Genomic DNA, 22,865 nt, shown 5'->3' with positions numbered 1-22,865 from the left:
TGTAGCTGTCCAGTTTCCTTAGCACCATTTATTGAAGAGACTCTATTTTCTTTGTTGTATATTCTTCCTCCTGTGTCACAGATTAATTGACCATATAAACCATGCATTTATTTCTGGGCTTTCTACTCTGTTCCATTGATCTACATGTCTATTTTTGTGCCACTCAATGCTCCTTTTTTTTTTTTTTTAGATTTTTATTTATTTATGATGGTCACACAGAGAGAGAGAGAGAGGCAGAGACACAGGCAGAGGGAGAAGCAGGCTCCATGCACCGGGAGCCCGACGTGGGATTCGATCCCGGGTCTCCAGGATCGCGCCCTGGGCCAAAGGCAGGCGCCAAACCGCTGCGCCACCCAGGGATCCCTCAATGCTCCTTTTTTAATACACCATTCTGCTTTTTGGGTTCATGAATGCAGTATTCTCTCATCTCTCAATGAGGGCAAGGATTTTGGTGTATTTTGTTCACTGCTGTATTCCTAGCTCCTAGAACAGTGGTACTCAGATGCTCAAATATTAATGAATCTTTCTGAGTAATGTTACCTTTTTTGAAGTTTTCTTCTCTCTGAATAATTTGTTGGTTTTTCTGCTAACTTGTTGGTTTTCTTTTTTTCTATTTGTTTTGGCCTCTAGATTTTATAATCTCTGTTTCTGTTTGTCTAAATTTAAGAGTGGCATAATAAATATTTCATTGTGACACCTAACTCTGGGAAACAAACAAGGGATAGTGGAAAGGGAGGTGGGTGGGGGGTTGGGATGAGTGACAGGCACTGAGGGGGGCACCTGACGGGATGAGCACTGGGTGTTATGCTATATGTTGGCAAATTGAACTCCAATATAAAAAAGTATATATATTTCATTGTGAGCATCCAACATGTGGCAGACTTTGCCAACTTTGAAATTCAATGTAGGATGACCCAAGAAGTGGGTTTTCTATTGGGAATTCCCCAAAGTCTGTATCTTTAAGTCTCCTCTTGGACCATCTGTTACCATAGAGAAGAATCCTCTAATGTTCTTGCTTGACAGGTACAAGCCTGGCTGCTAGTATTTAGAAGCTAAGTGGGAGACAAAAGCTGAAGATCTTAGGATATACATTCACTTAATCCTAATTTTTTTTTTTTTTGCTTACCACCAAGGCTTTTATTTTTTTATATATATTTATTTTTTATTGGTGTTCAATTTGCCAACATATAGAATAACACCCAGTGCTCATCCCATCAAGTGCCCCCCTCAGTGCCCGTCACCCAGTCACCCCGTCACCCCCATCCCCCGCCCACCTCCCTTTTTACCACCCCTAGTTCGTTTCCCAGAGTTAGGAGTCTCTCATGTTCTGTCTCCCTTTCTCATATTTCCCACTCATTTTTTCTCCTTTCCCCTCTATCCCCTTTCACTATTTTTTATATTCCCCAAATGAATGAGGCCATATAATGTTTGTCCTTCTCCGATTGACTTATTTCACTCAGCATAATATCCTCCAGTTCCATCCACGTCAAAGCAAATGGTGGGTATTTGTCGTTTTTAATGGCTGAGTAATATTCCATTGTATACATAAACCACATCTTCTTTATCCATTCATCTTTCGATAGACACCCACTTAATCCTAATTTTAAGTATGGTACCTCCAACCTCATTTATGCCTAGTGCCCCAATCCAGAGATCTTCTATTTTACCCTCTTCTTCTTCTTCTTCTTTTTTGTTTTTTAAGATTTTATTTATTTATTCATGAGAGACAGAGAGAGAGGCAGAGACACAGGCAGAGGGAGAAGCAGGCTCCATGCAGGGAGCCTAACATGGGACTCGATCCCGGGTCTTCAGGATCAGGCCCTGGGCTGAAGGCGGCGCTAAACCGCTGAGCTACCAGGGCGGCCCTATTTTACCGTCTTCTGAGAATAAATCTCCAGTCTCTTGCCAGCATTGTGAGGTTTAGGGAAGGAAATCTGAGGGTTTATCTATAGTTTGGATAAATTTTCAAGGGATCCAGTTTTTAGCTTCATTTGTGGATATAGCTGGTGCTGCTGAATCTTGACTCTTTAGAGTTTTGTAGGGTAAATGAGTTTGCAGTTCAGTTTTCCCCATTGCTGGCTTAGCATTCAGCTTTCTCAGGTATATTATATTGTCTTGCTTTCTTGCTTCCAAACTTCTGTTGTTGCTCTTTCCTTTTTCATATTCTTTAGTCTTCTGGATTTGTAACTCTCTAAAATCCCTGTATTGCTGTTTAAGTGGGATTTCATAAGTCATCATATTTACTCAGCCCTTCTATCTTTATATTAAAATCCTTAAATAAAATTATTTTACCAAGAAGTCCTTCTATCTTTGTTTTTTTAAAAAATATTTTATTTATTTATTCATGAGAGGCACAAAAAGAGACAGGCAGAGACACAGGTAGAGAGAGAAGCAGGCTCCATGCAGGGAGTCTGATGTGGGGCTCAATCCCGGGATTCCAGGATCACACCCTGGGCCGAAGGCAGGCATTAAACCACTGAGCCACCCAGGGATCCCCTTCTTCTATCTTTGAATACATCTTTTGGTCACATGTTTGGTTCTCTATTTTAGAGACACTAACTTGTTTAAGTCATCTTTGTCTTTTTTTTTTCTATTAGATTCTGTATAATTTTCAATCATTTTCTTTTTCTTTGAAATCACTGAGTACCTCAATCCTTTCCTCTATGTCAATAATTCGATTTTCAGTGGTATCTGTTATGTTCTTTGCTATTTTAATTGGTCCTCAATTTATTTTCTTAGTTCTATCATTTCTCCTTTTATCTTATTTTGTTGTTTTATCACCTCATCACTTAACTTTCATTTATTAAATTCACTTTTTGATGAGTTGTTTTATAGTTTTACAGTTGTATAATATAGGAAATTCTATTCATTGAGTTATGCCTTTTTCAGGATATGTTGTCTTTTGTAGAACATTTTTCTTGCCTTCATTTTGTTTGCTGTATGTTTGTATAGTTAATACACTGATTCTTTTGGTCTTGTTTGGGCCTGTTTTATTTGTTTTGCTCTGGTTTGAGTGAGTTCTTATCTCTCACCCTCCTGTATCTGACACCAACTATTGAGTGGTGGTTATTTTTTTCCTTTTTTTAAATTGAAGTATAGTTGATACACAATATTACATTAATTTCATGTGTATAATACTGTGATTTAACACCTTATGTTACACTCAGACAAGTGTAACTACCATCTGTCACCATATAACACTATTACAATACCATTGACTATATTCCCTGTGTTGACCCTTTCATTCCAATGACTTATTCATCCCGTAACTGGAAGCCTATACCTCCTATTCTCCTTTACCTCTATTTGCTTACCTCCACTCCCCTCCCCTCTGGCTACCACCAGTTTGTTCTCTATTTATGGGTCTGTTTCTATTTTTTATTTTTTTAATTTTGTTTTTTTAAAGATTTTATTATTTTATTTTATTTATTTTTATTTTTTTAGAGAGAAGGAGAGAGAAAGAAAAAGAGGGAGTTTGGGGCAGAGTGAGGAGAGAGAGAATCTTACGCAAGCTCCATGCCTAGCGGGGAGCCCAAAGTGGGACTCTATTTCACAACCCTGAAATCATGACCTGAGCCTAAATCAAAAGTCAGATGCTTAACCAACTGAGCCACCCAGGCACCTCCAAAAAGATTTTACTTTTTAAGTGATAACTACACCTAACATGGGGCTCAAACTCATAAGGCCAAGATCAAGAGCTGCATGCTCTAATGACTAAGTCAGCCAGGTGCCCATTTCTGGTTATTTTATTCTTAAAAATTTATTTGAGAGAAAAAAAATATTTGAGAGAGAGAAAGAGTGTGTATGCACCAGAGCATGTGAGTGGGGGAGGGGCAGAGGGAGAGGGAAAGAGAATTCCAAGCAGGCTACTGACTGAGTGCAGAGCCTGAGGTGGGGCTTGATGCCAAGAACTTGAGGTCATGACCCGAGCTGAAATCAAGAGTGCGAAGTCTAACCAACTGAGCAACCCAGGTGCCCAGCCCATTTCTGCTTTTTAAAATTTGTTTCTTTGTTTTGTTTTCTAGATTCAACATACAAGTGAAATCATATAGTATTTATCTTTCTCTGTCTGACTTTTTTACTTAGCATAATACCCTCTAGGTCCATCCTCATGTTGTTGCAAATGGCGAGATCTCATTCTTTTTTATGGCTAATATTTCATTGTATATATTACCACATCATCTTTATCCATTTATCTATCGATGGACACAAGTTGCTTCCTTATCTTGGCTACTGTAAATAATGCTGCAATAAACACAGGAATGTACAGATCTTTTCAAATACTATTTTTGTTTTCTTTGGGTAAATACCCAGTAGTGCCGGTTATTTTGTATTCTGTGTACGGTCCTATGGCTTTAGGAAATGATGAGTCAGAGAGACAGAAGGGGCATAGGAAACACAGCTAGGGAACTGCAGGATCTTTGTTAAAACATTTTTCTTTCCTGAGATTCTTTTTTTTTTAATTTTCAAAAAAATATTTTATTTATTTATTTACTGAGAGAGAATATGAGCAGGAGAGAAAGGCAGAGGGAGAGGGAGAGAGAGAGAAACTCTTAAGCAGACTCTGCACTGAACACAGAGCCTAACACAGGTCTCACAACCTTGAGATCATGACCTGGGCTGAAATCAAGAGTTAGATGCTTAACTGACTGAGCCAACCAGGCGCCCCTCCTTCCTGAGATTCTGTTAAATATTCTTGTTTCATTCCATATAATTAAGGAATATATTCTACTCCTACAGAGGAATAGTTTCTGGCTTTATATTACTTCACCTATTTATTCATTTTTAGGCTTGATCTCCTTTTTCTTTTTTTTTTTTTCCAAAGATTTTATTTATTCATTCATGAGAGACACAAAGAGAGAGAGAGAGAGACAGAGACAGAGACAGAGGCAGAGGGAGAAGCAGGCTCCCTGTGGGGAGCTCAATACGAGATTTGATCCCAGGACCCCAGGATCACGACTTGAGCCAAAGGCAGACGCTCAAACACTGAGCCACCCCAGTGCTCCTTGATCTTTTGTTTCTGTTAAAGAGTCAGCCTCATTGTTCATTTTCCCCGGTTTATCATTTACTTGCAAATAGTTCTTCCCATTGATTCTCAGTCAGAAGAAGATAAAAGTACAGATATGTGCTCAGTTACTTCTTTCCAGCTTTGGAGCTATTAGTTGAGAATTTATGGGATTCATTAATACATCAGTATGGCTTCTAGGGAATGGTGATAGGGTGGAGTTGGGAGCCTATTTTTATTCCTTTCTGTTTCTCATCAGAATCTTGTTTCTTTCCTTGATCACCAGTTTTTAAGCTTTATTGTATTTAATTATCTTACTTTGCCATTGTTGAAATTTCTGTCAGTTTTATATTATTTTTTCATATTTAATTAGGAATTAGTAGTAGGAAGTCTGCAAGGCAATCGAAACAACCAATTTAATTTGGAAATGATATTATGCATGTATTTTCAAGTGTTGTTTATTTATTTAGAAATAATAATAATTGGGATGCCTGGGTGGTTCAGTGGTTGAGCATCTGCCTTCAGCTCAGGTCGTGATCCTGTGGTCTCGGGATGGAGTCCCATATAGGGCACCCTGCATGGAGCCTGCTTCTCTCTCTGCTTCTCTCTCTCATGAATAAATAAATAAAATCTTTAAAAAAATTGTCTACAATTTTTTGGCTACTTATTATGAAACAGGTATTATGTTGTTTTATGTACATTTATTTCCCATGGCAGCCCTATTATTACTAAACCCATTTTTATAGATGAGACAATGAAGGCTCTAATATCAAACTCTAATCCACTGGGCTAACTGAAGCTAGAATTAAGTTTCATTTTCATTAGAATACATATTTTGAAATATGTCTCCTACCTCTGCTGTGCTCTATAGAGAGCAAAACAATAAGCAAGACACTTTTCCTTCCCAACTTATTCCTCTCACATTCATTTCATCCAGGCTCCAAACATGTTTTTTGTTTGTTTTTAAAGCAACAAAAATGGGTTTAATAAAGAATAACAGAGGAAAAAAAAAAAAAGAACAACAGAGAATTCCAATCTGGGACAAGGATGCTATGGTAAAACAATAGACAAGTCCAATCCAGGCTCCAAACAGTTTTTCAACATTCCTGTGTACTGGTATCAGGTAGTAAAGCTCTGAGTATGGTGGCTTCTGATGAAAAAGTCCATGCTGGGGGAGCTCTCAATAAATGGTGATTAAAGAAGATGTGCCTAGGTTATCCATTAGTAGCCACTAGGGTGGTTACTACAAAAAATAGAAAAAAGTAAGTGTTCATGAGGATGCACAGAAACTGGAATCTTTGTGCACTGCTGGTGGGATTGTAAATGGCACAGCCACTATGAAAAACAGTAGGGAGATTCCTCGAAAAATTAAAAATAGAACTGTTGGGATGCCTGGGTGGCTCAGCGGTTGAGCGTCTGGCTTCAGCTCAGGGCATGATTCTGGAGTTCTGGGATCAAGTCCCGCATTGGGTTCCCTGCATGGAGCCTGCTTCTCCCTCTGCCTAAGTCTCTGCCTCTCTCTTTCTGTGTCTCTCATGAATAAATAAATAAAATATTTTTAAAAAAAGAACTAAAAACAAACAAACAAACAAACAAACAAATAAATAAATAAATAAAAATAAAAAAATAGAACTGCCATAATCCAGCAATCCCACTACTGGTAGTATATCTAGAAGAATTTAAAGCAGGCTCACAAAGGGATATGTGTACACTCATGTTCACTGCAGCATCATTCACAACAGCTACGAGGTGGAAGTAACCGAAATGTCTAGTGACAGATGAATAAATTTAAAAAATGTGGCATGTACACACAATGGGAGTATTATGTTGCTTTAAAAAAGAAGGAAATTCTGATACATGCTACAACATGGATGAACCCTGAGGATACTATACTAAATGAAATAAGCCAGTCAACAAAAGACAAATACTGTATAATTCTACTTATCTGAGGTATCTATCTATCTAAAGTAGTCAAATTCATAGAAACTGAAAGTCAAGTGGTGGTTACCAGGAGCTGGGGATAGGGAAAAGAGAAGAGCTGTTGTTTAACAGATGCAGAACTTCAGATTTGCAAGATGAAAAAGTTCTGGAGATCTGTTTCACAACAATGTCAATATGTTTAACACTAGTGAACTGTATACTTAAAAGTTGTTAAGATGGTAAATTTTTGTTGTGTGTTTACCGCAATTAAAAAAAAAAAGGAAGTTCTATAATACTGTTAGAAACACAGTCCTGTTTCCTCTTCTCCCCACAGCTGCTTTGCCCTACTGCTATGCAGGATTTGACTCTACCCTGGCAAGAAAAGACACAGGGAAAAGCTAAGCTTGTGTGGTGAGGAGAAGCCTTCATTCTGTCTCATGGGAAAACAGTCACATACTTTTGTCAATTTCACACAGTATAATCTAGTTTTCATTCCCCCTTTCCCATCCACTGGGTGGTTTTATTTTGTTTTAAGACAAGGAAAATTGCCAGAAAGAAAAACCCTAGGGCTTACTTCTGCAGGATGGATCCCTTAATGACCAGCTCTTCATCCAAGTCTGCTTCATTAGCCATGAAGAGCAGCCTCTTTCCTGTGCTGTCCACTCCAATGAAGTCACGCTGTTCCACTGAATCATACAAAAGAAGGGAAATCAAACAAAGCCATTCACCCCTGCCTGCATGACTAAGTCAGGGGGACAGGGCACCTGCTCACAATTCTCTTGGAACTAAATACAAGATTGTTATATAGCACATACTTACCGCAATGTTTAAACATAGATAGTCAAAATATTTTTGTATTGTTCTAAAGGATGTTATTAGGTAAACTGGTAAAGTTTGAAAAGGGTCTGTAGATTAGAATATTGTAGCAGTGTAATTTCCTGTTTCAACAGAGTGTCCTTTTTGGGTGGCAGTGAGGGGTTGGGGGCAGGATACACACTGATGTATTTAAAGGCAAAAGGAATCATTATCGGGGATCCCTGGGTGGCTCAGCGGTTTGACGCCTGCCTTTGGCCCAGGGCGTGATCCTGAGGTCCCGGGATTGAGTCCCACATTGGGCTCCCTGCATGGAGCCTGCCTCACCCTCTGTGTCTCTGCCTCTCTCTCTCTCTGTGTCTATCATGAATAAATAAATAAAATCTTTTTAAAAAAAAGAAAAAAGGAATCATTATCTGCAACTTATTCTCAAATAGCTCAGAAAAATAATAAAGCGTATGTAATATATATACATATTATATATTGAATGTATATCATGAGGAGAGAATAACAGAACTAATGTTAACATTTGGGGAATCTTGGTAAAGGATATATAAGTTCTCTGTACTAGTCCTGTAATCTGTAAATATGAAATATGAAAATTATCTGTAAATATGAAATTATCTCAAAAACAAAGAGCTATGGAGGTGGTAGATATACTAATTAGTTTGACTATGGTAATCATTTCACAATCATGTCTACATACAGCAATATATTACTGTACATTTTAAATATATGTAATGTTTGTAAAAAAAAAAAAATGAGGGACACCTGGGTGGCTCAGGGGTTAAGCATCTGCTTTTAGCTTAGGTCATGATTTTGGAGACTCAGACTCCTTGCATGGAGCCTGCTTCTCCTTCTGCCTATGTCTCTTGCCTCTCTCTCTCTGTGTCTCTCATGAATAAATAAAATCTTAATAAAAAAGATAAAACTTCCTAAGGTTTAAAAAAAAAAAGAAAGAAAAGCCACATCCGTGGATGATCTGTAAACTCACACACAGCACAGAAAGTGTAACAAGGAATTCTTTCTCTGCAAATAATACCCTACATCTGCTCACTGTGGAAATGGGAATAACATCATTTAAGGACATGTACATTCAATCAACATTATCTATATGTCTATTATGCATTAGATTTTATGCCGTGTAAGAGAGGACTCAAAGAAAATAAGGTGCATATTTACTAATGTGGAGAGTTCCCTGGTAGACAGTGATGTTTCAGGTTGTCATGTTACTGCTGTTTTCTATGTTATATTTCTTTCTACCAACCAGATTATAAATTCTTCAGAGGCAGGCTTATATCTTCAATAACATCTAGTACAGTGTCAGGTACTTAATAAAAGCTCCTACTAACATCTGTACAGTATATATCTATAACTTACAAAGCATTTAATATAGAGGCAGCACAGCACTGTATGATTAAGAAGAGAGCCTTTGAGGCCTAACCTCCTGGTATAAATCCCACTTACTAGCTGTATGTCTTTAAGCAAGTTACTAAACTTTTTCGTTCCTCAGTTTCATCTGCAAAATTGGTATCATAATAGTGTCTACTTCACAAAGGCTTGTTATGAGGATTAAATCAGTTAATATTTGTAAAGCTCTATTAACACAAAGATTAAATAAAATGTTTTAAAAAATTAAACAAGGATCCCTGGGTGGCGCAGCGGTTTGGCGCCTGCCTTTAGCCCAGGGCGCGATCCTGGAGACCCGGGATCGAATCCCACATCGGGCTCCCGGTGCATAGAGCCTGCTTCTCCCTCTGCCTGTGTCTCTGCCTCTCTCTCTCTCTCTGTGACTATCATAAATAAATAAATTTTTAAAAAATTAAAAAAAAATTAGAATATATGCTCTCATTTGATCCTCACAACAATCAAATAAATCAAGGATTTAATACCTCTTTGGAAAAAGGAAAAAAAAGTTGAGCTCTAGAAAAATATTTCTTTTTTATAAGCAGGCTCCATGCCCAATGTGGAGCCCAACATGGGGCTTGAACTCATGAACTCAAGACCAGAGCTGAGATCAAGAGCCTGACACTTAACCAACTAAGCCACCCAAATGTCCCTAGAAAAATAGTATTTCTATAGATGAATTTGTTTGCCTCGTACTGACAACTGCTACTACATAACTGAACATGTTTCAGTGTTGGCTGCAGCTGCCTACACACCTAGAACCAAATGTATTACTCAAGTGTGTAATGTGTTTAGCCTAGGTGCTTGAAAGCATTCTTTCCTTCAGATGATTTCTAGTCATTTTATCATATGCAGTGTCTGAATCTAAATAGAGAAAAACTACCATAAAAAGTTTTATGTTAGGGTGCTCAGCTGGCTCAGTCAGAAGAGCATGTGACTCTTGATCTCATGTTCATGAATCTGAGCCCCACACTGGGTGTAGAGATAAATAAACAAACTTAGAAGGAAGGGTAATTCCAATTTGAAGGTAAGTTGTTTTTTTTTTTTTGAAGGTAAGTTTTACAGAAAATTTAGTTTGAAGCAAAATTTGCAGAGAATTTCAAATGTCACATAGTAGATATGACGTACATCAATTCATCCATTACAAGGAAATTTGAGAATATAACAGTCTGCAACAGTCTGATTATGAGCCAACATTTTAAAAAGAAACACAGTGATGTTATTTTTGGATATAATTTGGAGTTCTTGTTCTATCCAAGTCCTTCAGCCCACAAAACCTTGAATTACTGAATGTCCTGGGACCAGTGATTTCCAACAAGTCCATGTTTCAGCTATGTGCTCTTGACTCACATTCCTCACTCTCAGGGTCTCCTTCCTTGTATTTGCTTCCTTGTAGCTACCATAGTAACTGAGATTTCAGAATATGCTACAAATTATAGGAATTGGGAAAGGTTTTTTTTCTGTTCTGTTTTAACAGCAAATTCTACTTTTGGAGCAGAGCAGGTAACATCAGAATGTCCATCCTAAACAGACTACACAAATGAGATTAAGAAAACAGTTAAGGGGTGCTTGGGTGGTTCAGGTCATGATCCCAGGACCCTGGGATTGAGGCCCTTAGCAGGAAGCCTGCTTCTCCCTCTTCCACTGCCTGCTGTTCCCCCTGCTTGTGCTTTCCCTCTCTGTCAAATAAAATCTTTTTTAAAAAAAGCTAAACGGGGAAAAATGGTTAAAACTATGAATTTCCATTAAAAAAATTCTGTCAACTATTCATATTTTTTCCTAGTTGATTTTTACTTCTGACCTTCTTTACCTTCTTGACCCTTCTATCTCCTCTATAGTCACTTACTTGTCCATTCATTCATTCAACTAATAAATATACTTGTGCACCTTTCCTGTGACAAGCATTATGTTTATAGTAGGGAATTCCAATTCATTTTATAAGGCTAGTATAATCAATGCCAAGACCAGACAAAAATGCCAAGACCAGACAAAAGTATTATAAGAAAGGAAAATTACAGGCATATTCATTTATTATATAAGTACAAGAATCCTAAATAAAATATTAGCAAATCAAAACTAAAAATGTATATAGTAGCCCTTTTGCTTCATTGCAGCTGAGAGGGTAAGATGGGTTACCAGCAGTTCTACCGGAGTCATCTGGAAATCTGGTCGGGGTTCTTCTTGTTCTTGCCATGGCTGCTCAAATCAGCATGGTATGATCTGAAATTCGGCCTCAATACATGCTGTCAGTGTTTCCATCAGTATACAAAGGATGTAGGCTTCATTAAGTTGTATTAAGAGAACTCCCTTGAATGGGTCATCCAAGATTCCTACCTTAATGCCAACTCATTGTACATAAAATAAAAATACTTCAATTATGGAAAAAAATGTAGACCGTAGATTTAAAGGGTTACAAATCTTTTTTTTTTTTTAAGATTTTATTTATTTATTCACTACACACACACACACACACACACACACACACTGAGAGAGAGAGAGAGAGAGAGGCAGAGACACAGGCAGAGGGAGAAGCAGGCTCCATGCAGGAAGCCTGACATGGGACTTGATCCTGGGTCTCCAGGATCATGCCCTGGGCTGAAGGCGGCGCTAAACGGCTGAGCCACCTGGGCTGCCCTAAAGGGTTACAAATCTGTTGTTCTTCTTCCCTTCAAGAGGTAAGGTCTAGAACAGAAAATGGTATAGCCATCATATAAAATAGTATAGTGGTTCTTCAAAAAATTAAAAATAGAATTACCATATGATTCAGCAATTCCACTTCTGGGTATACCACCCAAAAGAACTGGAAGCAGGGTTTCACAGAGAGATGTATACATCCCTGTTCATAATAGCATTATTCACAATAGCTAAAATTTGAAAGCAACCCAAGTGTCCACTGATGGAGTAACAGATAAGCAAAATATAATATATATATACACACAAGAAAATATTATTCAGCCTTAAAAATGAAGGCAATTCTGCAATATGCTAAACATAGATGAACCTTGAGGACATTATACTATGTGAAATAAGCCAGTGACAAAAAGATAAATACTGTATGACTCCACTTATACAGGGAACTTAAAAGAGTCAAAATTATAGAGACAGAAAATATAATGGTTATTTCTGGGGGCTATGTCTGAAAGGGAGAAATGGGGATTATTGTTTAATGAATATAGAGTCCCAGTTTCACGAGGTGGGAAGAGTTATGGAGAGGGATGATGGTGATGGTTGCACAATATTATAAATGTATATTTAATACCACTGAACTGTACATTTAAAAAAAGATGATAAATTTTCCATGTATCTTACCACCATAAAAAAAATTAAAGGAAAAGAAAGTGCTCGTAGGAGGGGAAAAAAAAGAGGTAAGGTCTAGTTCCCCATCCTTTATATCAAGACTGGCCTAGCAACTACTTTGAACAGAGTGCAAGAGAAGTGACAGTCTGAGTTCCAAGCTTAGCTTCATGAGACTTTGTAGCTTCTATTACTCTTTTAGAACCTGCTGCTGTCATGTGAATAGCTTGGGCCTCCAGTATGGTAAGAGACTAGATGCAAAGAGAAACTCAACTATTACAGCTGAGGCCCTAGACATATCAGTGAGCCCAATTGTGGTAGGCTGTCTCCAAGAAAGCTAATTGCCTCTTGGTATTCACACCCTCCTGTATCCCCACCCACTGAATACAGGCTGGCCTAGCAACTTGCTTCTAACCAACAGAATATGGCAAAAGTGATGAGATGTTACTTTTGTTATTCAGTCACATAACTTTGTAATTTCTGTCTTGCTAGAAGATTCTTTTCCTTGCTGGCTTTGGTGAAGCAAGTTGTTATGCTGAAGAGGCCCAAGTGATACAGAAATGAGGGCAGGCTCTGGCCAACAGCCAACAGCCAGTTAGAAACTAAGGCTTTCAGTCCAATTAGTCCATAGGGAACTAAATTTCTGCCAAAAACAAGTGAGCTTAGAAGGAAATCCTTGGGGAGGGGCAGTCTGGGTGGCTCAGCAGTTTGGCGCCACCTTTGGCCCGGGGCGTGATCCTGGAGACCCGGGATAGAGTCCCATGTTAGGCTCCCTGCGTGGAGCCTGCTTCTCCCTCTGCCTGTATCTCTCTCTGCCTCTCTCTCTGTCTCTCATGAATAAATAATTTAAAAAAGGGGGGGGGGGGAATCCCTGGGTGGCTCAGCGGTTTAGCACCTGCCTTTGGTCCAGGGAGTGATCCTGGAGTCCCAGGATCGAGTCCCACATCAGGCTCCCAGCATGGAGCCTGCTTCCCCCTCTGCCTGTGTCTCGGCCTCTCTGCCTCTCTCTCTATCATGAATAAATAAATAAAATCTTTAAAAAATAAAAAGAAGAAGGAAATCCTTTCCTAGTTGAGTCTTCAGATGAGACCTCAACCCTAGATGACACCTTGATTTTAGTTTTTTAAAAGACTCTGAATCAGAGGATCCAACCAAGTAAAGCCTGGACTCCTGACCCACAGTATTGTTTTAAGATGTTACGTTTATGGTAACTTGTTATGCAGCAACTTATACACTGGCAGCAACAGTTAATATATACTAGCTGATATCAGAAACGAGCCAACTCACTTACAACAGGCCAAGCTGCCAACCTAAAGAATCATGAACAAGCAGAAGATTACATATATTATGTTTTGTTATTTTATTTTATTTTATTCTTTATTTTTTTTATTTTATTTATTTTATTATTTTATTTTATTTTATTTTATTTTATTTTATTTTATTTTATTTTATTTTATATTTTATTCATGAGAGGCACACAGAGAGAGGCAGAGACACGGGCAGAGGGAGAAAGAGTCTTTCTGAGGGGAGCCCGATGTGGGACTTGATCCCAAGACCCCAGGATCACGCCCTGAGCTAAAGGCAGACATTCAACTGCTGGCCATCCAGGCGTCCTTTTTTTTTTTTTTTTTTTTTGCAGGTTTTAACCAAACATCTTTAAAAATTCAATTTATTGGGGCATGTGGGTGGCTCAGTCAGTTGAGCATCTGCCTTTGGATCAGGTAGTGATCCTAGGGTCCTGGGATCAAGCCCCACATCGGGCTCCCTGCTCTCTCCATCTGTTTCTCCTTCTGCCCCCTGCCCCATTCATTCTCTCTCTCTCTTGCTTGTTCTTTCTATCTCAAATAAATAAATAAAATCTTTAAAAAAAATTTCAATTTATTTAAACTAAAACAAAAAGCAGTTCACCTATTTCTCCCATCCCCCACTTACCACCTCTGGAAACCAGCAGCAATTTGTTCTCTGTATCTATGAGCTTGGTTAAAAAAATTTGTTTTAGATTCCACATGTAAAAGAGATCATATGATGTCTTTCTCTAACTTATTTCGCTTAGCATAATATCCTTGAGGTCCAACTGTATTGTTGCAAATGGCAAGATTTCAGTGTTTTTTATGGCTAAATAATATTCCATTGTGTACAGATACCACAATTTCTTTATTCATTCATGGACTGAAGGACATTTAGATTGTTTCCACGTCTTAGCCACTACATATAATGCTGCAAGGAATAAGGGGGTGCATGTATCTTTTTGCATTAGTGTTTTCATTTTCTTTGAAGAAATATTTAGAAGTGGAATCATTGTATCATATGGTAGTTCTAAGGGACCTCTGGGTGGCTCAGTGGTTGAGCGTCTGCCTTCCATATGGTAGTTCTATTTTTAATTTTTTAAGGAACTGCCATACTGTCTTCCAAAGTGGCTGTACCAATTTACATTCTCACCAATAGTACATGAGAGTTTCCTTTTCTACATATCCTCACCAACACTTATTACTTGTCTTTTTGGTAATAGCCATTTTTTTAAATGTAGATTCCATGCCCAGTGTGGAGCCCATTGTGGGACTTGAACTCACAACCCTGAGATTGAGACCTGAGCTGACATCAAGAGTTGGACACTTAACTAACTGAACCACCCAGGCTCCCTGGTAATAGCCATTCTAAAATGTATGAGATGATCTCTCATTGTGGTTTGCATTTCCCTTATGATTAATGATGTAAGGCATTTCTTTATGTGCCTACTGACCCCCTGTATGGTTTTTAGAAAAATGTCTATTCAAATCTCCTACCCATTTTTTAATTAGATTGTTTGATTTTCTCTAATTAAGTTATATGAGTTCTTTATATATTTTGGATGTTACCCCTTATCAGATATATGACTTGCAAATATTTTCTCCAATTCAGTACACTGCCTTTTCATTTTGTTGATGGTTTCTTTTACTGCACAGAAGCTTTTTAGTTTGATGTAGTCCCCCTTGTTTATTTTTGCTTTTCTTGCTTTTGCTTTTGGTATTAGACAAAAAAAATCAAGAGGACTTACGTCAACAAGCTTATGGCCTATGTTTTCTTTTAGGAATTTTATAGTTTCAGGTCTTAATTTAAGTTTTTAATTAATTTTGAGTTAATGTTTGTGTACGGTATAAGATAGTGATCCAGGTTCATTCTTTTGCATGTGGATGTTCAATTTTCCCAACACTATTTCTTGAAGAGACTGTCCTTTCCCCATGGTATACTGGCTCCTTAGTCATAAACTGACCATATATGTGTGGGTTTAATTTTGTGCTCTTTACTCTGTTCCACTGATCTATGTGTCTGTTTTTATGTCAATACCATACTGTTTTAATTACTATAGCTTTATAATACAATTTGAGATCAGGGAGCACGATGCTTCCAATTTTGTTTTTTCTCAAGATTGCTTTGGCTCAGGTCATGATCCCAGGGTCCTCAGATTGAGCCTTGCATCGAGCTCTCTGCTCTATGGTGAATCTGCTATCTTAAAAAGAAAATAGTTCTAAGCCCCTTCAAGTAAGGGACTATGTCTTTTAAAAAAGTTCTTTTTAAAGATTTTATTCATTTATTCACAAGAGACACCCACACACAGAGAGAGGCAGAGACACAGGCAGAGGGAGAAGCAGGCTCCATGCAGGGAGCCCGACGTGGGACTCAATCCCGGGACTCTAGGATCTCGCCCTGGGCTGAAGGCAGGCTCTAAATCGCTGAGCCACCCAGGGATCCCAGGGACTGTGTCTTATTTGACTTTATGTCATCAACCCTTAGCACAGAGCCGGCAATACAGACACTTCTCAGTAAATGTTTCTTTTTCCTTTTTTAAAAAGATTTTATTTATTTATTTGACACACAGAGAGAGAGAGAAAGCACAAGCAGAGGGAGCGGGAGAGGGATAAACAGGCTCCCTGCCGAGCAGGGAGCCCCAAGCCAAGCAGGGAGCCCCATGCAGAGCTTGATCCTAGGACCCGGGGATCATGACCTGAGCCTAAGGCAGACATGTAACTGACTGAGCCACCCAGACGCCCCTCAGCAAATGTTTCTTAAGTGAAAGCATGAATGATAATAATAATAATTATAAAAACCCAATATACAAATAAATCAAACTCCTTACCTGCTTTTTTTTTTCCCTTTTGACCTGGAACTTGTTCTAAGCCATCTTGGCCTTTTCTCATTAACATGGCAAGTGATGCATCGTGAGCTCTGAACAGGTCCACAACTTCATGTAAGGCAACATCTGTTATCAGATCACAGCTCAGAACTAGTACATCTGTCTGTCAAATGGAGAAAGGGGAAGTCAATATCACAAAAGATAATAGATCACACAAATCATTACAGGATAAACTTACAACGGCTTGGCAGCACACACAAACTGGACACTCACTTTCAAACCTTTTTTATAGCAGCAGAATAAGTAAAATAAATAGGGTTGTTTTAACTGAACTTTGCTAGGGGAGGGTCTGGAATATCTATCTCCTCTTGCGTGTGCCTTATTGCTGACCAATCTGAGGCACCACTGGAATCCTGTGCTCTAAGAAACAGAGTCTGAAAACTACCACATTGTCTATTTCCATGTGGAATTAATGATCTTAAATGTATACATTCCTTTACAGTTTGAAAAGTATTTTCATATAGTCTGATGATTCCATATGGTTATGAAATACTATAAAGCACTCTGCTATAGTACTAGAAAATAAAAGAATGAATATAATGCCTATTTTTCAGGAGACCAATCTAACTAGTAACAATTACTATACAACCTCAAGTATGTATAAAATCACTCATTTAATTCTTATAACAATACCATGAGGTAGGATTGTTACTATTAATATTATTTGTTCCCATTTTTATGGATAAGAAATATGAGACCTGACTACCACAGGTCTGGCACATAATAGCCTTTTAGTAACTATATGATGAATGAATGAAAAAAATAAAAACATGTTCTCATGTGGTGGGTATTCTGATTGCATTTCTAGTAATTCAGATTAATTATAATAGCTAGTAATAGCAATTAATGTTTATTGAATGTATACTATTGGCCAGGAATTGTGATAACACTTTGCATGCATTTCCAATCTTTAGAATCCTATGCTATAAGCACTGTTATTATTTGTACTTTACAGACAAAGAAACAGGTTTACAGTAGCTAGGTAACTACCTAAGATCTAACAACCTGTAATGACTATTCATATAAATAAATAATCTTTATAGTGAATAGTATCTAAAGAAATACAGCTTTACTAGTTTAAAGACCCACTTAAGGGAGTTTCTAGTCTATAGTATTAGATACCAAAGTCACTTAAATTTAGATCTTACTTTTTTTAAAAAAATATTTTATTTATTTACTAATGAGAGTGTGTACACAGAGAGAAAGAGAGGCAGAGACACAGGCAGAGGGAATGAGCAGGCTCCTCGGAGGGAGCCCAATGTGGGACTTGATCCCGGGTCTCCAGGGTCATGCCCTGGGCTGAAGGTGGCGCTAAACCACTGAGCCACCCAGGCTGCCCTAGATCTTAGATACTTTTAAATTTAGGTCTGTCTTATACCCACTACTACTATGGGTACTAGCTATCAACTGGAGTATCATACTTTAAGAGTTAACTTTGGGGCAGCCCTGGTGGCGCAGCGGTTTAGCGCCGCCTGCAGCCCAGGGCGTGATCCTGGAGACCCTGGATCGAGTCCCATGTCGGGCTTCCTGCATGGAGCCCGCTTCTCCCTCTGTCTGTGTCTCTGCCTCTCTCTGTCTCTCTCTGATTGAATAAATAAATAAAAAATTTTAAAAAAAGTTAACTTTGATAACTTGATTAAAAAGGTACAATAAGAAGATTAAGGTGGTGCAAGAGCTGGAAACAGGACAGCTTAAAGAAGAGAAGTTGTTTAGTAGGGAAAAGATTTTGTGGGGGAGACAGTGAGCATGACAAGGATTATGGGGTGGTGTTTAGGAAGAGATAATACCAGCCTTTAAATACTTGGCAGCCTTAAGGAAAAACAAAATTTTACGTGACTAGCCCAAGACCAAACTAGGTAATGAGCAAATAGGTAAAACATGAAAAGTATTTTTGATTTCCATATTAACTTACATCTGTCAAAAAGAATAATTTTGTAAGGCAATGAGTTTCCCATCATAAGAAGTGCCCAGGCAGAAACTGGATTATCACTTGTAACAACTTATTTACTTAACATTTATGAGCACTTACTCTATGCTCAGCCAGGTCCTGTTCTGAAACATGGAAGGCACTTGGACTAGAAAGTGTTAAAATGTAAGCATCTTAATATTTTTATTTTTTATTTTATTTTATTTTATTTTAATTTTTATTTATTTATGATAGTCACACACACAGAGAGAGAGAGATGCAGAGACACAGGCAGAGGGAGAAGCAGGCTCCATGCACCGGGAGCCCGACGTGGGATTCGATCCCGGGTCTCCAGGATCGCGCCCTGGGCCAAAGGCAGGCGCCAAACCTGCTGCGCCACCCAGGGATCCCCCGCATCTTAATATTTTTAAAACAAATTCCTATCTATACATTCTGTTACTACATTTCATCATAAATGTAGAAAACAGATTTGCTAAAACAATATGTTGAAAAACAAATTCCTTACACTTCAGTTTAAATTGACTACATGAGTGTTTCCCAATAGCACACGTGCAGTTTCCCAGAGGTGCCTCAGGTAAAGCCTGGTACTTATTGCTCTTTCTGAGTCGGCCAGGGTTATTTTTTGAGTTTCTGTATAAGTTTTGGTTTGGAATACAGGTTTTGCTACTTTAAAAAATCTGAAAAAGGGCAGCCCAAAGTGGCTCAGCGGTTTAGCGCCGCCTTCAGCCCAGGGCCTGACCCTGGAGACCCTGGATCAAGTCACACATCAGGCTCCCTGCATGGAGCCTGCTTCTCCCTTTGCTGTGTTTCTGCCTCTCTCTCTGTGTTTCTCATGAATAAATAAATAAAATCTTTTTAAAAATAATAAAAAGTCTGAAAAATATTTAAATTATTCCAAGTTTAAGAGTAAAATAAATATCTACACGGAAATTTTTGTAAGTGGTTCCTACTTTTCTACGTTTTTTTTTTTAGATTTATTTATTTATTTACCCATTCATTCATTCATTCGAGACACACACACACAGAGAGAGAGAGAGAGAGAGAGAGAGAGAGGCAGAGACACAGGCAGAGGGAGAAGCAGGCTCCATGCAGGGAGCCCAACGTGGGACTCGATCTCAGGTCTCCAGGATCACACCCTGGGCTGAAGGCAGCGCTAAACCACTGAGTCATTCGGGCTGCCCCTTTTCTACGATTTTAATTGAAAAGTCAAGATTCCTTGTGAAATGGCGCAGCCACTCTGGAAAACTGTGTGGAGGTTCCTCAAAGAGTTAAAAATAGACCTGCCCTACGACCCAGCAATTGCACTGTTGGGGATTTATCCTAAAGATTCAGATGCAATGAAACGCTGGGACACCTGCACCCCAATGTTTATAGCAGCAATGTCCACAATAGCCAAACTGTGGAAGGAGCCTCGGTGTCCATCGAAAGATGAATGGATAAAGAAGATGTGGTTTATGTATACAATGGAATATTACTCAGCCATTAGAAACGACAAATACCCACCATTTGCTTCAACGTGGATGGAACTGGAGGGTATTATGCTGAGTGAAGTAAGTCAATCGGAGAAGAACAAACAGTGTATGTTCTCGTTCATTTGGGGAATAGTGAAAGGGAATATAAGGGAAGGGAGAAGAACTGTATGGGAAATATCAGAAAGGGAGACAGAACATAAAGACTCCTAACTCTGGGAAACGAACTAGGGGTGGTGGAAGGGGAGGAGGGCGGGGGGTGGCGGTGAATGGGTGACGGGCACTGAGTGGGGCACTTGATGGGATAAGCACTGGGTGTTATTCTGTATGTTGGTAAATTGAACACCAATAAAAAATAAATTTATTTAAAAAAAAAAAAGAAAAATCAAGATTCCTGGGGCACATGGATGGCTCAGTCAGTTAACTATCTAATTTCAGTTCAGGTCATGATCTCAGGGTCCTGGGAGAGAGCCCCTGTATCAGGCTCTCCAGTCAGCAGGGAGTCTGTCTCTCTCTGCCCCTTCCCTTGCTTGTCCTCTCTCCTTCTCTCTCAAATAAACAAACAAACAAATAAAATCTTAAAAAAAAATAAAATCAAGATTCCTGCTTCAGGTGGGGAAAACAGATTTCAACTCACATTCTACTATAGTAGAAAGTCATGTTTGCTAGAAAGTGAGGCTCAACCATAAGAATGCCTTGGCTTACTGCTTGAAATTTCTTATTTTAAATATAGAATCTGTACTAGAATCATCATTTCTTTTTCTACATGTAACTCATTACTTAGTGCCTAAACAATTCCTTTGGAAAACCTCTTCAAGTTAAGAAGTTCAAATTTGGACTTTTTTCTACTCTTCTGCTTTAGGCTGCTAAAAAAAAAAAAAAAAAATTCCTAAGCTCACCATCCAGAAACCACCAAACATTAGCAAATCAGCCCATGTACATGAAAGCTAAGGAAGAGATAGGCCATAGAGTCCTACTTCTCACAACAATGCTTAGGAAGGCTGGGAACATGGGCTATTATTGAAGACATGTCACTACAGTAATACAGAAGTTGCCTCATTTCATTATAATAAAAATGACAGTTTGCTGAGAAAAAAAAAAAAAAACCTTCCTTTCTCTAATAAGCTGGTTGATTTCTGCAAACTGTTCCACAATAAATTTAATTATCAAGTGTACTCCAAAGTGAAGAAAATAACCCCAGTGCAGATGCCTCTGACGTGGTGACAATGTTGTCTTGGAAAATAAATGCTGTTATCATTCAGTATCTGTAAAAAATAAATCTGTCAGTAAAGTGAATGCCAAACAAATTCTGCATAATTGTGAACAGTTGCAGCCTCATTTTTCTCTTTGCTTTTAGATGACTTTTTGCTAAGCTGAATGCAAAATCCCCAAGGAGCACAAGAAACAGACCCCTCCTCCCAATGTCTGGTTGCCATCTGTTCTCACTGTGAAAAGAAAGGCGTCAGTCAGAAAGGGCAGGCCTGGGATACAGATGGAGGTGCTATTCCGTCAGGCCCTCTTCTACCTCTGTTCCCAGAAAATGCACCATCTAAGACTCAGTGAGGCCAAACACATTCTCATCCTCTTTACAACTCCACCACTTCCAAAGGAAAGTCTTTGCTGTTTGATCAATGTACTTTGTTTCCAAAGCTGGAAATCCTGGAATAAGAAATAAAAGGCTAACATCTTACATTCTTCATACTACTGCCTGTTTCTCTTTACATTTTTATAAAAGCTATAATAGAAAATCAATGACTATTGCTTTGATTTGCATTCTAACGAAGTAAAGCCTATTCTAGAAATGCAAAAATTCTTCTACTAACTGGAGCCCACAGAGAAAAAGTGGAAAAACTGTTAAGAGCTAGAGGTATTTCTGAATCACGTGTGATCACAGCCATGAATAAACACAGACTGTTTGGACTGTGAAATAACTGTATATCTGAAATGTAATTAACTTGAAAGTTCCCTGGGCACACCAATCCTCAGCTGCCTTGAGTTTCAGGGCATTAGTTCTTTTCTAACACTGATGGTAGTGACTCTTTTGCAGAGACCAACTGGAATCTCCACAGACCTCCCTATTCAATATTCTAAGTCCTCAGTATCCCTTATCCCAAGCCTGTTCCTTTAGAGGAGACAAGGCAATGTCAAGGGCAAAAAGCATGGCTGTAAAGGACAGCAAATGTGTGCACTTTGGACAAACTGGAAACATACAAGGTCTTTAAGGGAAGGTGAAGACAGCACGTTAGTGTTTGGGAAGAAATCAAGATACCCAGGAACTCAAAATTCAAATTCCTGCCAGTTAGTTTTGGCTAAAGCAAACAAATTAAGCTCTGAAAACCCAATTACAAAGCTATGGCAAAGCCCAAAATCTCTCATTACAAGAACATTTTCAATCAAGCCAAAACCACTGAGTAAAACAAGAAGAAAAAAAACAAAAGTTAAGTCAGAAAACTGGATGTTATGTGTGTGTGGTGGTAGTGGTATGGTGGGAGGTGGTAAGAACTACTGGGAACAGCCCTCTCTTCTCTTCCTGGCAGCTGCTCCATGACAGATTGTTATAAATAACACAATCTGGCAATTTCCTATGGCATGGAGAAAGAAAAATACTTACTCCCCTGGGGGAAAAAACAACAACAACAACAACAACAAAAACGGTCAGGGCAAGGTAACCACACTTTTACCCACCCAGCACTTCCACAAACAATGGCTATGATCCAAATCACCACCCTGCACTCCACCTCTGCCCATATGGAACTAATGAATTCAGCTACTTGGTTCAACTATGAACGGTCACAATTTATATTTCCTATGTGGTCCAATCCCAATCCAACCCTCAAGAGTAGTTTGATGCCGTAATAA

The 22,865-nt window shown here is 38.6% G+C and overlaps 1 protein-coding gene and 1 pseudogene across 26 annotated transcripts in view; one reads left to right on the top strand and one right to left on the bottom strand.

Moving 5' to 3' along the window:
- EIF2B3 (eukaryotic translation initiation factor 2B subunit gamma) overlaps nt 1–22,865 on the bottom strand; it is a 143,848-nt gene that overhangs the window by 85,260 nt on the left and 35,723 nt on the right. For all 26 annotated transcript variants that reach the window (XM_072724156.1, XM_025991966.2, XM_072724166.1 and 23 more), the window contains 2 exons: nt 16,554–16,713; nt 7,500–7,611 (listed from right to left, as the gene is read on the bottom strand). In XM_072724156.1, the coding sequence (XP_072580257.1) occupies nt 7,500–7,611; nt 16,554–16,713 (272 nt within the window). The remainder of the gene's footprint in view (nt 1–7,499; nt 7,612–16,553; nt 16,714–22,865) is intronic.
- On the top strand, nt 11,273–11,443 carry LOC112914801 (small ribosomal subunit protein uS14-like; annotated as a pseudogene).

This window comes from Vulpes vulpes, chromosome 10 (genome assembly GCF_048418805.1).
Source record: "Vulpes vulpes isolate BD-2025 chromosome 10, VulVul3, whole genome shotgun sequence".
Taxonomy (NCBI): domain Eukaryota; kingdom Metazoa; phylum Chordata; class Mammalia; order Carnivora; family Canidae; genus Vulpes; species Vulpes vulpes.
Note: the sequence above shows the minus strand (reverse complement) of the source record. Positions and strands in the feature narration are given on the sequence as shown.